Genomic DNA, 14166 nt, shown 5'->3' with positions numbered 1-14166 from the left:
GATAAAAAATCCACTACTTTGTCTATTAAAATGCAACTTTAGGCCACATTGATACCTCATGATGGCATTTTATTAAACCTGTTTGCTGTAATTACAACTTACTATCGCTTAACACAAAGGCACTAAGCTCATGTAATTACACAGCACTGTGTGAACAGAAATTTGTAGTTTTCCTACATAATAACCATACAGTGCAGGGGGTTTCAGTTGGGGTTTTATAAGAATTGTTGTAGTGTGATTAGTGAGAATTAAAATGATTTGAGAGCTCCATTGTTCTGAAAATGTGAGAGGCATGCATGTGGGAAGATATTTTCAGTAGGGGGGCTGCCCTGGTTACATGCTCATGCTTGTTAATGTTTAGAACAACTTACAAACGTAGGCTAGTAACTTGAATGGAAATTATTATTATTATTAACAGCAGGATTAACTGTATTCATATAATGGGGGATTTTGAAACCTCAAGCTCAGCTGCCGTTGACTCGGTCAGACTACAAAACTAAGAGGAAGAAAAAAATATAGCAAACACACAACTTTACAAACAAACTTATGTAAGTATTTTGCTCAACATGTTATGAATAACGTGTCGCGTTTGTCTCATTGTTTGTCCGTCTTGTTTGTCTCATCTGTCTGACCTCATCAGCACCTGTCAGTACTTTCTCTGCACAGACACTTCATTTCAACAAAATGAGAAAACAGTGCATTTATGGCAAAAGGTTGTTAATGTTATTTTCGGCAAGACTCATTTGCCTGTTATTGTTAAACAGACGCTAAAGGTGAAGGCGAGCAGTCAAGTCAAGATAGGAAGAAAACCATAAATAGATTTATCCTGCACTTTTTCCTACTTTTCCTACTTTAATGCATACACAAACACTTCAGAGGGTTCTGTTAAACTACTTTTTTTTAATTATTAAGAAAGGTAAAAATTTCCACTCTCTTACTAATGCGAGGGGAGGAGGTGAGAGAGCAGAGTACTCTGAGTTGGCACTGCAGTGCATTAAAAAGCCGGGGGTGTCCACAGCAGGCTTATCCCTCTGAAGTTTAGGAAGCGTTATGCAACATCACCATGAGCCAGGAACTAACTACTAGCAGCTAGCCTGTGGCGCACAGGCTGCTATTACCATACCAACCACTGTTATCAGAGCTGCCCTGCTTACCACCTGAATTAAGTTTTACCACCTGCAGGAGGAAAGGATGCATGTGCAGTTAACATCAAATAGTGGCCAACTTGTGATATTAGTAAAAGGCTGCCATTTCCTCAATTAAATGTTGTTTGTATGATTGATTTGATTGTATAATGGTTATTTATCGGAAGCCCTTGGGTTTCATTAGGTAGGTTTTAAGTTCACCAATGATTAAATAACAGAATCCACTCTGAATACTCATCATTTTTAAATGTTTGTCAATAAAAGGTCCAAAGAAATCATTTAAGAAGTCAAGTCCTATGGCACTCATTCCTCAATCTCATCCTTAGCCACAATTATTGAAACTTTTTCTTTACAAAATTGTCCCCTAATAAAAATAATTAGTAATAATAATAATTAAAATGTAAGAAAAATGGTTGGTTTCATAGAAAATGCTTTCATAGTCTCATGCTTTACAACCCATTCATAGGAGTGGGTAGTAATGCGTTACAAGTAATGGATATGATAAAAAAAATATATAGTATTTTAAGGATTGAGTAATTTTCCTGTTCATTTTTTAAACTACTTTAACTCTTTACTATAGTGTACTACAGTATATCTTTGATTCTGTAATCTACTTTTTACTTAACTACTTCATTTGTAATTTTACCATTCTTACAGCTAGTCTGCTCTAAAAAATCGAAAAAAAAAGACAACATACATGATGAAGTGTTTGCTGCGCCTCCTGAATAACTCCAGGATTTCCCAGGTTTTTCTTACAAAATCTCCAAACTCAGAGAGAGGATACAAAATGATATAAAGTGAAACACACACATTTTAATGAAAAAAAAAGAAAAAGAAGTTTGCAGTCATCATGTTAAATGGAAATTGTCTAGGAGCAATTGTTCTTTTACTTGAATAGGATCTCCTCTTGAAGTCAGGATCCCTTTCTGGCTTCTGGAAAGCTCAGCTCACACAGAACAACAGCTGAGCTGGTAGAAGGAAGGTAACTTCCTTGAAAAAGAAAACTCACTCCCCCACTTGGACCACTAGGGGCACTGTCACAACCTTGTTATATATACTACTAGTATCGTCCCCATGGCTTGGACCTCAATCTGGATGTACTGTAGCTGACAGAGTGGGGGATAGGTGTCAATTCTCATTAAGGTGAGAGGGAAGAGAAATGGACAGCGTGAGCAACGGAGAGAAAGAAAGAGAGAGAAGTCGACTGTGTCACAGGTGGAAACATCATTTCCCAGGCAGCTCTGACACAGTCTGTCAACCAGCAGAGATGGAAAAGGACTCCAGACAAACATAGACACTCATCCACGCGCGCACACACACTGCAGCACAGACGCCCTCAGTCTCACGAGTGTTTAGATACACATTGGCTGGTAAACAATTTCACAAATTAACATATAAAGTGGAAAAGGTCCGCACAGACACGAACAAACAAACTTCCAAACTAACATTGCAGGCAGACTGCCTACTTCAGTTGACTCCCTAATAGTCTCTATCATCAGTAATGTAACTAAGAATCACAAGTGCTCTATTAAGCACGTGTTTTTCCCATCAAGTGATTAGCATAACTACATATAAAGGCAAACAGCCCACTATTGCATTCACACACACACTATTTGACTCATCTCACATGTCCATTTAGGTTGACTTCAACACCAGGTAACACACACACACGCAGACATAAATTGCAGGCATTGTTTTTCCTTAAATGCTAATGGTCTCCCCTGGCTTTATGAATATTTACCACGTCTCAGTGGTGCACCATTGCTACAAGCGTGTCATACATGCTTTCAGTTCTCTGCTCACCTTGGGTATGTTTATCCACAGCTTCCTGTGTTGTGTACTATGTGTGTGTGTGCCCTACACTACCTCATTGTGACAGGGGTGTTGGTGAGTCTCAGCATGAGTGTGTGCCAAAGTAACTTTGCACACACACCAAACTATGTTCTTTGCCCGGTCCTTGTCAGTCGCTTTCAGCAGACTGGAGAGGTCAGCGCAGCAAAACTCAATTAAAGCATCCGTACGGCGGGCAGGGAATGAATGAGGAGGTCTGCGCGGGAGTCAGCCGACAGACAAAGAGGTCTTAATTGATCTTGTTCGCTCTCTCTCTGTCTCTCGCAGCAACTTCATCACAATTAAAAGGAGATTGCAGCAAATCAAAGGTGCAGCTGCTCCTCCATGTGGCAATGATGGAACCATTTTATTTTATAGTTTTGATGCCCAGGTTTAAGTCCAAGGTTTTATAGGTGCAATTATGTGAAATAAAAGTGAGAATGTGAGAAATAGTTTTTCATTTTTCTGAAAACTATTAGAAAGATTCAAGAGAAGACCTCACTGTTCAACCTTAATAAATCTTTGCGACTATCTTGTGTCTGCTGGTGCCAGCAGGACGGATGTCTGCACTGAGTTCTCATGCAGGGCTGTATGCAATGATTGAAGGCAGCTCCAAGCTCCCTGGGCCAGCTATGCATCCGTGCGGTCAGCTGAATCGGCCTCCTCCAAACCTCAGAAGGACCATTTCAGAAGCACCTTACCGGGCATGGCTCTCCAACACTTGCCCCCCCCCCCTTCGAGGCACATAACCCCCTGCAAGTCGATCAAACCAAGGTGCACTTTTCAAAGAAGTAGGACGCTTGGCAGCTTACCTCTTTTGGGTTGTTTTATAAATGATGATAAGAAGTGTTGAGAGCTGTGAAAAGAAGGGAAAAAAAAGAAAAAGACCTGGGTAAATTGTGAGCGCAGACGGCTTTTAGCACACACCACTTAGCAACACGGCCGATGTGCAGTTTGACACATTTAACTTCCTGCGAGAAAGACGGAGACAGGAACAAGCTGATGTGAAATGCAAGTTAAAGCTGCGGATTTGCCTGTGAGCAATCCTCAGCGCTAGTTAATTTTAGATGATGGGAGGACTTTGAACGGGGTGGAAAGCATCTGCTCGGAATAGTGGAAATTGCTTTTAAACACTGCTTAAAGAAGAGATGAGGGAATGTATTATCCAAATGGATTGGGCCCACTATTAAAGATAGACCGGAGGCGTGGATGGGACGGATGGTCTGAGGAGGAAATTGTGCCACTCTGAAGATTATTTAACTTGCCTGGGAGGCGATCACATGGTCAAGCTATTTCTTATTTCCATCTATGCAATACCATTTTCTTTGAGCATGTGACCAAAGTGAGCATTTCAGCGGTCATCCGAGTCCAGTATGGGTCTCACCTTCATAGACTCAACCACTTAAGGTTCTTTTTTAAGTGGGCTTTTCTCTCCACCAGTAGACTGTGCTTGAGCTTAAGAAGAATCTGGATCAGAGGAAAGAGACTGTCAAAGCAGTATCTCATTACAACCAGCATTCCTATGGGAAAATTAATAGCCAATAGAGAGTGAATACGAGATCTGTAATTGAGTGCTGTATTTCTATTAATGGACTGTAGAAGCTGTGAATCTTTATGTGCTGGCTTTAAGTAGACCAGAAGATCAAAACTAGCTTTGCCAAGCCTTTAGTACATTAAGTAGCACATTTATTTCCTGGCTTGTAATGTGCTTCTTTTGAATTTTTACAAAACTGAACAGCATTATCAATCAATCATTTGTTTGTCTTATTTTTCCTCAATGTACAACTCCAGTAAAATATGATCCCATCAGCTCCTTTCACTTTAATTTTGTCATTTTTGCATCTTCTTACATTGTTGGCTGCTGCTTTAAAACTGTCCATGTTGATGGATGGTTCTGAAAAACCATGGTTCCTGGTTGTGAAATTATTTAACTGTCCATACAACTTGAACTTGAACTGCAGCGCAGGACCAGGGCAGCACCTCACATTCCCACAGACACACCAGTCCTTATTCACCATAAAGCACATATTACCTTTCCTTTTCTGATCAGAGTCCTCTGCTCTGTCAGATCAGCAAACAGAAAAAGAGCCTCCTGGTTGAAAAAAAGGTGCTGTTCAGGATTCAGCCAAGTTTTGGTAAAGTGACATTAGAGTTCCTGTTATCCTGTTGCAAAGTGATGCGGCACTGAAGTCATCCAGTTTTTTTTCCTCAATTCTGGTAGAATATCCTGGAGGATGCTAGTGCTGCTGATGTCCATTCTTCTCCATCTTTTATTTGATTTTCACTTTTGAAAACCTTGACCTGTGTAGTTAGCAGCTGGCTAGTGAGAAGTTGGCTGAAGGAAAGTTTATAGTCTGGTTAGTTGATTTCCACACCCTGATGAATGATTTGCAGAAAAAAAACGCCATCACCGTCTAAAGCAAACCACAAAAAGCACCACCAAGACTTGCAAAGTAGATGTAAGAGCCTAAATTTAGCACAAATTTAGTACAAATTTAGCAGGGCACAAATGCTTCCTATGAGGCAGCTGGAAGCCTCCGTGCCTATGTCATCTACATGAGATCTAATTTAAGTCAAAGACATATGTAACCTGTGACAACATTATGCAGGTAGGAGTTGCTGAGCTATAACTGACCTCAAGTTAAAAAGGGTGCTGCTGCTGCTGCCACCTCCAAATAGTTCCTGCCGCAGAGACCTGAGGTGCAAGTTCAGACAGCAGGTACCACCGGCGTGAAGAAATTGTTGCTAAAAGCAACACAATTGGCTGCTTCTCTTGATGTTGCCCTGGATCTCCAGCCCAGACATTTAGTCGCTGCTCTGTGTGAAACAAAGTAAAGCAGAGGTAGTGTTAAAATGGGCAGCAGCTTAAACAAACAGATCTGAAGTCCTGCTGAGTGAATTTACACCACCGTTGGGCTGTCAGTCTGAACTTCACTCTGACCACCCGCAGATTTCTCACTACTTTTTTTTTCTTTTTTTCTGCTCAGACAAGCCGGTTTCTGATTCTAGTGTCCGCAACTGCTTTGACAAATGGTCACACACTCGCCAAGTCTCTGTACCTGTGTGACATGGCTGCGCATGATCGCACCTGCTGGCCTCTCACTTTGTCTATGGGTGTTCAATTGGCCCCCAAAAACACGACACCGGCAAGAGTGAATGAAATCTAAATTCAGGCTGAAAATACGTCCTTTCTCTCCTGCACCGTCTCAGTCACGCTCCGACAGATGACATTTGCGGAGACAGGAAAAGAGAGGGTAGGCTGTTTTTTTTTTTTGTGAGCTTGGAATGATGAGAGGAGAATAGCGAGGGATGATGAATAAATGAATAATACATCTGTGCTGTCATTCCTCTCTTCCTGCTCCACCTCCCTCTCTTCCTGTGTCAGATGGAGTCGGTCCTGCGAGGCGGTCTGATCTTAGTTGGGATTGTCAGGTATGGTCGACAGCAAAGTGACACGTTGACGCCGGCCCCTCGGTGACACATGAAGCAGCTCTTTTGTTAAATGGGGTTGACAACCCAAATAAGAGTTGTTTACATGCAAACCAGTGCCAGCAGGTCTGCAGTTGCTGTTAAGTGATATTCCGAATATTGAAGGATTGTTGAAGGAGCATCTGCTCCAAGAGGAAACATTGTCAAAACAACATATTCCTCCCTGTGACTTCACTTTATAACTTTCAGCTAAGGACAAAAGCTTTCCGATCTCAATCACAGGAGAGATCAGATCATTTGATGAAATGTCTAATGTAAAATGCAGAAGTTTGAGCCTTCTAAAGGATCTCTAGAGGTGAAAATACAAACACGCTTTAATGGTTATAATGTTTGATCATCAATAGAACAAAGGAAACTGTGTCCTCTCATGCATATAATTTTTATTAGACTGCATCGCCGCATCTCCTCCCCTCTGTATCCCGTCAAATGGCAAGATGTTCTCACCTTAATTGTAAATGCACTCTTCTGCATGCAAATACCAGTGTCCCCCTCTCCCAACCTCCTTTTCCACACTCCCCTCCGATTTTCAATTAAGATCCAGACAGAGATAGAGGATCTCAAAGGGAGCGCACTATGGTGGGCCAGCTTCTGCCTCTGCTCCAGACATATAGGAGGGGGTGGGGGTTATTGAGTGGCCATGACCCCGGAGTACCCTCACCTCTCTGGGCTATCACACATCTTAGCCAGGCCTCTCTTCTACCCAATCGTAGCACACCCTGATCCCACCCAGCAGAGGTGGAGGTGTCCTTGATTAGAATAGTCATTGAAATGAAGGATTGAAACTGACTGTGTGTGCATGTGTGTATTGAATGTCATTGGTCATTATCTGATAGTGATGGAGTGTTTTTGGCTGAGGTTTAGGGATGTATGAATATTAATAGGTTTAATTTCCCAGTCATATTATGAAGATGCCCCCTAGCAATATAACAGCAACTTGATGTTGATGATTAGAAAATAAATCTTTAATTGGATAATCTTCAGATTAAAGGATATGCTTTTTGCAATGACCCTGCACATCCATATCTCATGGCAACATAGTAATAATTCCTTTCTTCCTCATGACCTGCAGCTCGCTGAGTCCAGACGCAGATCCAGACGGCTCGTTCCAGAGGGAGGGCTTCGGCCGCCAGAGTATGTCAGAAAAACGCACCAAACAATATGAAAACGCTGCTGAGCTGGAGATTGTCAAGACACGCAAGTCCAAGAGCATGGATCTAGGTAGATGCCATGATTTACACATGCACATATGACACATGCATGGAATCAATTGTGTGATTCAAAGCAAGCAGTTTGACCCATAAATAGTTTGGAACATTACACCCTAAAAAAAGGTACAAACTCAGAAATACAACAAACTGATTCATGACCTCTAGATGCACATCTGGGCAGATTTTCTTACATTTGGACAGAACCAGGCTACCTGTTCTGCTGTTTCTAGTCTTCATGGTGAGTTTTCCCATCTGACTGTCTGTAAGTTAGCAAATAAGTGAATTTACCAAAATCATTTCCTTAAAAACTCAATTCCATTTTATTCCCATGTAATATGTTCATAATTTTTTTGTTATTATTGATTATTATTATAATTGTTATCATTATTATTAGTAGTAGTAGTAGCAGTAGTAAGAGAAATAATAGTAGTAGTAGCATTGATTACAATCTCTTTGTATTTAAAAAAGTAATTGCTGGGAACATGATGACATTGCAACAGTTAGACAAGGCAACATAAGCTGTAAAACAACCACGCTGCTTGTAAACTAAACCGATAAGTCAGATTATATAAACTGCTTTATTTACAGGGAAAACTAAAAGTGAATGTCCCTGACCTACCAGAATAATCAATAATAGTTTGGCAAGTACACCAGGTCAAAGCCAGAAAGTTGACCTGTGAGAAATGTTTACAAGAGGGGTCACAATTTTGGCCTTCAAGTGTATCTGGCTAAAATGTGGGATTGTTTAAAACTAGTATGAATATTTGAAAATTCCCTGTTTAACACCCCAAAAGTAATGGTGACTTGATCTCCAGCAGTGTAAAGCAGCAGACCACATTTTGAAACTACAAACAACAAAGCCGGTTGTTTATTTAGTGAGACATCAGCAGAATTTCTAGCCGTGATTGTGCAACCCAAAACTTTTTCAACTAAAACATTTTTTCAACAAGTGTTGCCTTAACATAACCACACATCAACCACGTAAAACAACAACATATGTAACGTTTCAACATATCTGCTACACAATACCATACTGATGTTATATATTTGTGGTTTGCAGAAACATACAAAGCCAACTCACTGTATATTCTGGTGACTGGGCTGAGACCTCACTGTCACCTGTGACTCCTCAAGCACTCAGCTTTTCTCAGCTTTTCCGGTTGTCTCAGTAAAGGCACAATAGTGGGGGAATGGAGACATTTTTAAAAAGACACACACACACACATACACACACACACACACACACACATACACACAGTCCTTTCAGTCCTGTCCAGTCACCACCTCTCCTCTTCTGGCCTCCATCTCCCATGGCCCTGTGTCCAGTGAAGCATGGGCAAAACACAAGAAGGAAGAGCACAATGGCCTCTTTAGTGGCTGTCTAATGATGGGAAGGCCGGTGAGATGCATGCATGCTTGCGCGTACACACACACACACACACACACACACACACACACACACACACATGCACATGCACAACCTCAAACACACAGAGTGTATCTGAGGAAGAGGACGGTGTGAGTTCAGAGCCTCTCCCACTGAGGCTGAGGCAGACGCTGCCTTCTCTCGGATCACTGGCTAATCATAACAGATAACAGCCAACTCTATTCCACACGGAGCCCAGAGACCTGTAGAAATCTTTGACTCTCCCACAGACTTGTACACGTTCGGGCCACTGCACTCAGCTCTGTGGGGTCCACCTTCCCTGTATTAGCTCTTTGTCCACCCTCAAAACTTTTCCACAAAGTCAACTCAGACAACACAAACTTTTAGCGGAAATTGCTGCTCAGGAGAACAATAATAATTTGCCATTGGATAGGTTTCACTGAGCAATTAGCACAAACATCTTTTCCATTATGTTCTTAGTGTCAAATAAAAATATAATTGCCGATAACTGAGCACAGGAAGTGAGTAAAATGGATGGGATGCTGAGATGGCTCCATGATGGTGTTCTCATCATCCCAAATGCACATTTTATCAATGAGTTTAATCAAAAAAGCTTCTTAATTGTTCTAAAGTGGCATCAGATTTATTTTGTGAATTTGATTAGTTCTAGAAAACAGCAGTTTGTTATTTACAGAAGAGACCCGTCCATCTGCTCTTAAGACGGTGCCTCACTCTCAGGATAACACGTGTTATTGACGTTTTACAAATCTCTGTTATTGCTCTATTATGTCTTAGTTCTCAAGTGTGTACGATCTTAGATATAATTCAAAACCACATTCCCTTCCTCTACTTGCAGGGCCCAATTGCGTTTGTGAAATATCCTGCTGACAGAAATCCTCACTGATATAAAATCATAATCCATCAGTGAGAATATCACAGCGTTCAGATGGTGCAGGGAAATAACTAACTTGTTCCCCTCACATAATAACTCTAGTAACTGACAAGAGTTCCCGGAGGAGAAGTGTTTCAGTCGATACATGGAACGCGAGCTCTGGAGTCTGTGTTCAAAATGAAAGCTACATATTGTGATTTGGTGTCTGATGTCACATAAATTCCATTAATCTCAAAGGCGCACACTGCTACAGTATGTTGATTATTTTAATGAAATTATTACATCAAAGCCAAACAATGAGAAACAGCCAACGGGTAATTTGTTATAGAGTTGAAAATGAAATGAGCCACAGAACATGGTGCCAGCATTTATCCTTCAGCCTTTTCACTGGCACACTGTTGGACACTGAAGTTTGCCTTCAGAAGTTAGGTGAAGTAGCAGGTAGAAGCATGCCTGTCTAATTTTCATTAACACTTTAATAAAGCTCCTCTGTGTTTTCAAAGCTACCCTGACTAAATGGTTAACACACTCAACAATGCTATCCCCCACAGACACCCTCATTTTATTCTGTCACTAGGTATTTTTGTTGCTCCTTTTAATCATGTTCCAGGTGCCCGCAAATCAAATCAGCAGATGGATTTCATGACTTTGAAGCCCATCATTGTTGGAATAGGCTAAACTGGTCAGACACCCTGCAGTTCAATCCCATTTAGATGTGGAACAAGATTGAGTGAGGGAAGAAAAGGAAAGAAAGAGACGTGAGGTGCCACGGTTGGCAGTAATACATTAGCACATTCTAGCCACTTTGCCTTGTAAGCCTCATGATTGACAGGCCCTTGCATGGATGTTAATATCAGTTCTACTTAGATCACTATTCTCAAACTATTTAACATCTGTCCCTTACCTTCTGATTCTGTCTCTTTCTGCTTTGCATGTCCTCAATAACATGGTACAGAAGCCACTAACCACTCATGCTTGTTTATGCTCTTTAACAGTAGCAGATGAGATTAACTGCAGCACAAGAACCAATGGAGGTAAGCAACTATGCCTGGACCAGCTCAATACTGTCACCATTATTACAGTGGACCACCATGATTGTTCAGCTGGCTCCGTGGGTCAATAATAGAGATCGAAAAAGCAGCCCCACACTTTCTCCATAACCAGCTCATAACCAAACCATTATTGGCTGTGTGATCTTGGCACCTTTAGATGCATACGGAGGAGAGAGTTGTTTGAGGTAATTGCAGCATGATCAAAAGAGGTTTTTTCATATTGCTGAGTGAGTTGCATGGCGTTGAATAGAGACTTGGCAACTTATGTGGGAACCTGTGCCATTGTGCTCGTTCCGCAGTGCAAATGATTGAAGAAAACACTCATTACTCCAGGAGTTGTGTAGGGCTGGAGGGAGCCAGGCGATGGAGTGGCATTTGCAATAGCGAGACATTCATTGCCAGTTGGCCTCTTCAGCTCGCTGCAATTGATCCATCATAGTCAGGCTGTGTCGAGCTCTGGTTGGAGCATGTTAGAGTGCGTTCATGCTATGAAATTAACACAGAATGAGCTGATGACTGAGTCACGAGGGGATATTTTTTGAGTGATTTCTGTGAGCACTGATTGGAAACTATCATGCCTTTTTGCCTGCTGTATGCAGGGATATATGAAATAAAAGAAAGTCATTTATGGAATAGCATACCGTACTTTATCAGGTATGTGATGTCATATCTATGCAGATATATAATTACATTTGATTTTTTATTATTTTTCCACCATGCCAGTGACAGCCATGGCCAGAGGCATTATGTTTTCAGGTTGTCCGTCCTTCAGTCCATCTCATTCTCCTGAAGGCAACATCTCTGGAACACCTTAAGAAAATTCTGTTAAATTGGTCGAAAACAAAATTAACCGATTATATTTTGGTGGTCAGAAAAAAAGGTCAAGGTTAGTGTGGTCTTGTATTTGTCCCACTCTTGTGAATGTGATACTTCAGAAAGGCCTGAAGTTAATATCTTCAAATTTGGCACAAATGTTTACTTGGACTCGACAATGAACCCATCAGACTTGGTGATCAGACAAAAAAAGATCAAGGTTACTATGTGGTGGCGTGTGTCCAGCTCTTGTAAACGCGATATTTCAGAAACGCTTGGAGGAAATTTCTTCATATTTGGCACAAACCTACTTGGACTTAATGAAGAAGTGAATAGATCTTGGTTGTCGAGGTCACAAAACACATTTTGGGCCATAAATCAAGAATTGATGTGGTAATCATTAAAAAAATTCGCACAAATGTCTAGGATAAAACGAAGTAATAACAATGTATATTCAAAAGGTCAAAGGACAACTTCACTCACCGTAATAATGGAGCCTAGTCTCTGGTAGGCCAGTGATAGTAAATATTAGACCCATCTACTTTACCATCATCCAGCCAATCGGTTGCTGACCCAGTTGGTTGCCAGGCTTGGCGTGGAAGTTGCCAGCCTCGGCGTGGAAGTTGCCAGCCTCGGCGTGGAAGTTGCCAGCCTCTGCATATTAATAGTTTATCTGGCTGAGTGAGTAGGCTGACTTGGAGAGAGATGAACAGCATTAAAAATCTATTTTTTATTGGGTTAATAAAACCACACAGTTACAGGACAGCATCCAGCATCCCTGATTGAGATATTAACCGGTCGGCGTAATGATGATTCCTTTGTGACACAGCGTACAGAGGACGTCCTCTGTTGGGCTAATGATCCACAACTGGCAGAGACATAGAAGCCCGGCCGACCCAGGGACGCCTCACATTCACTGGGATACCTGGACACGGCCTTCCCCCGGCCACCTTGGAGGCTATTTTTAACATAATTACCCTTTTACCGCCCTGCTTAAAGCCCTGGCTCTCTGAATAAATTATGTGTAATGGAGCCCCTGTCTGTACACAGATCTTTACATGCAAGGGCCTGTGGTGAATAATGGCTGGGGAGCATAGTTTTAGCTGCTCTAATTATACTATGGTCTCCTGTTCCTGTAATAACCGCTGCTGATTTATTCATGGAGTTTGCCATACCTCCCCTTTAACGTTTAATGGCAATGGATCTTCTCCAATTAACTGTCCTTGCCCTTAATCTGGCAAGGAAACATAGCACGTCGGCCATGACAAAATTCCAGGTGCACTTTTCCCCCTATTTGGTTTGATTGTCTTTCTTTTTGTGTATTTCATTTTGATGATTTTCATTTCTCCTCCAGACGTGTGGGGAGTGACAAACTCGTGTCTGTATGCGATGGGGGAATATGTATTTTCATCCCTCTGAATAAGAGGGAGATGAGGAGCAGAGCACTGAGGCTTCTGTTGTGTGATAGGAATCACATAATAGACTGGCATACAGAGAGCTGTCCGTCAAACTCTCCCAGGAGAGCCTGGACTGCTTCTGATGAAAACAAAGGCAGGTTGGAGGCAGCCAGGGTCTATGGGCAAACTCCCTCTCTTTGCCACGCTCTCCCGTTCTCTTTGTCTCTCCGCTTCGCTCCGTCATTCAGCACGCAGACTAGAAACAATGGCGAAGGGGGATCGTGGTGCGGAATACCGAGTGGGAGGATAATTCCCTGTTTCCGATTACAGCAGATGTCATTTGTGTTCCCTTGAACTGTTGCATCCTGTGCGGCTCTAACTTGCAATCCCATTGTGTCAAACATGCACCCTGGCTTCTGCGTGTCCGCTGTTGGCAGGCTTTATGCATAAGCTTCAGAAAACCTCAAATTTACATGGCATTTGCACTGGGTTGATTGAGTTTTATCCACAAAGTATAAAAAATGACGACATTTTCCTGCTACGCTGTGTATGCGCCTATGTTTCCTTATAATGTGTTTTTTCCTCTAGACTGTCCTCTGTCGTCCTTCGCATGATGAGATTACTCCTTCTGAACAAATGAATTACATGATTTTTACTTTCATTTTACCGGGTCTTGTAAGGCTCTTCATGCTTTCTTGGCATTGAAATTTGTCACAGTAATCAGAAATGGCCCACCTCTTCTGAGCAACTAAGCAGTAAAATGAATCTTCTGCTCCTGCAACCAGAGAGCTTTAAACTCCCTCGACATTTGTAGAACACAGTAAAGTTTCATTTTACTGTCCAAAGCGGCCTGGAGGCGCACATATGAGCTCTTCCCACTAAATTGGATGCAGCATTATAGGATTGGTGTTCATTTATTTTGAATGGTACTTTCAGGATTGAGTCCAGGTTCT

General features: G+C 41.7%; 1 protein-coding gene across 6 annotated transcripts in view; it reads left to right on the top strand.

The window, feature by feature from the left end:
• Positions 1–14166, top strand: part of LOC121960465 (partitioning defective 3 homolog) — a 383207-nt gene that overhangs the window by 236963 nt on the left and 132078 nt on the right. For 4 of the 6 annotated variants that reach the window (XM_088071635.1, XM_088071632.1, XM_088071633.1 and 1 more), the window contains 2 exons: positions 7534–7682; positions 10947–10985. In XM_088071635.1, coding sequence (XP_087927761.1) covers positions 7534–7682; positions 10947–10985 — 188 coding nt within the window. The remainder of the gene's footprint in view (positions 1–7533; positions 7683–10946; positions 10986–14166) is intronic. The other 2 variants (XM_088071634.1, XM_042510168.2) reach the window with 1 other exon arrangement.

The sequence above is a fragment of the Plectropomus leopardus genome, chromosome 21, assembly GCF_026936395.1.
Source record: "Plectropomus leopardus strain MGB_pleo_1.0 chromosome 21, ASM2693639v1, whole genome shotgun sequence".
In the NCBI taxonomy this organism is placed as follows: Eukaryota; Metazoa; Chordata; class Actinopteri; order Perciformes; family Serranidae; genus Plectropomus; species Plectropomus leopardus.
Note: the sequence above shows the minus strand (reverse complement) of the source record. Positions and strands in the feature narration are given on the sequence as shown.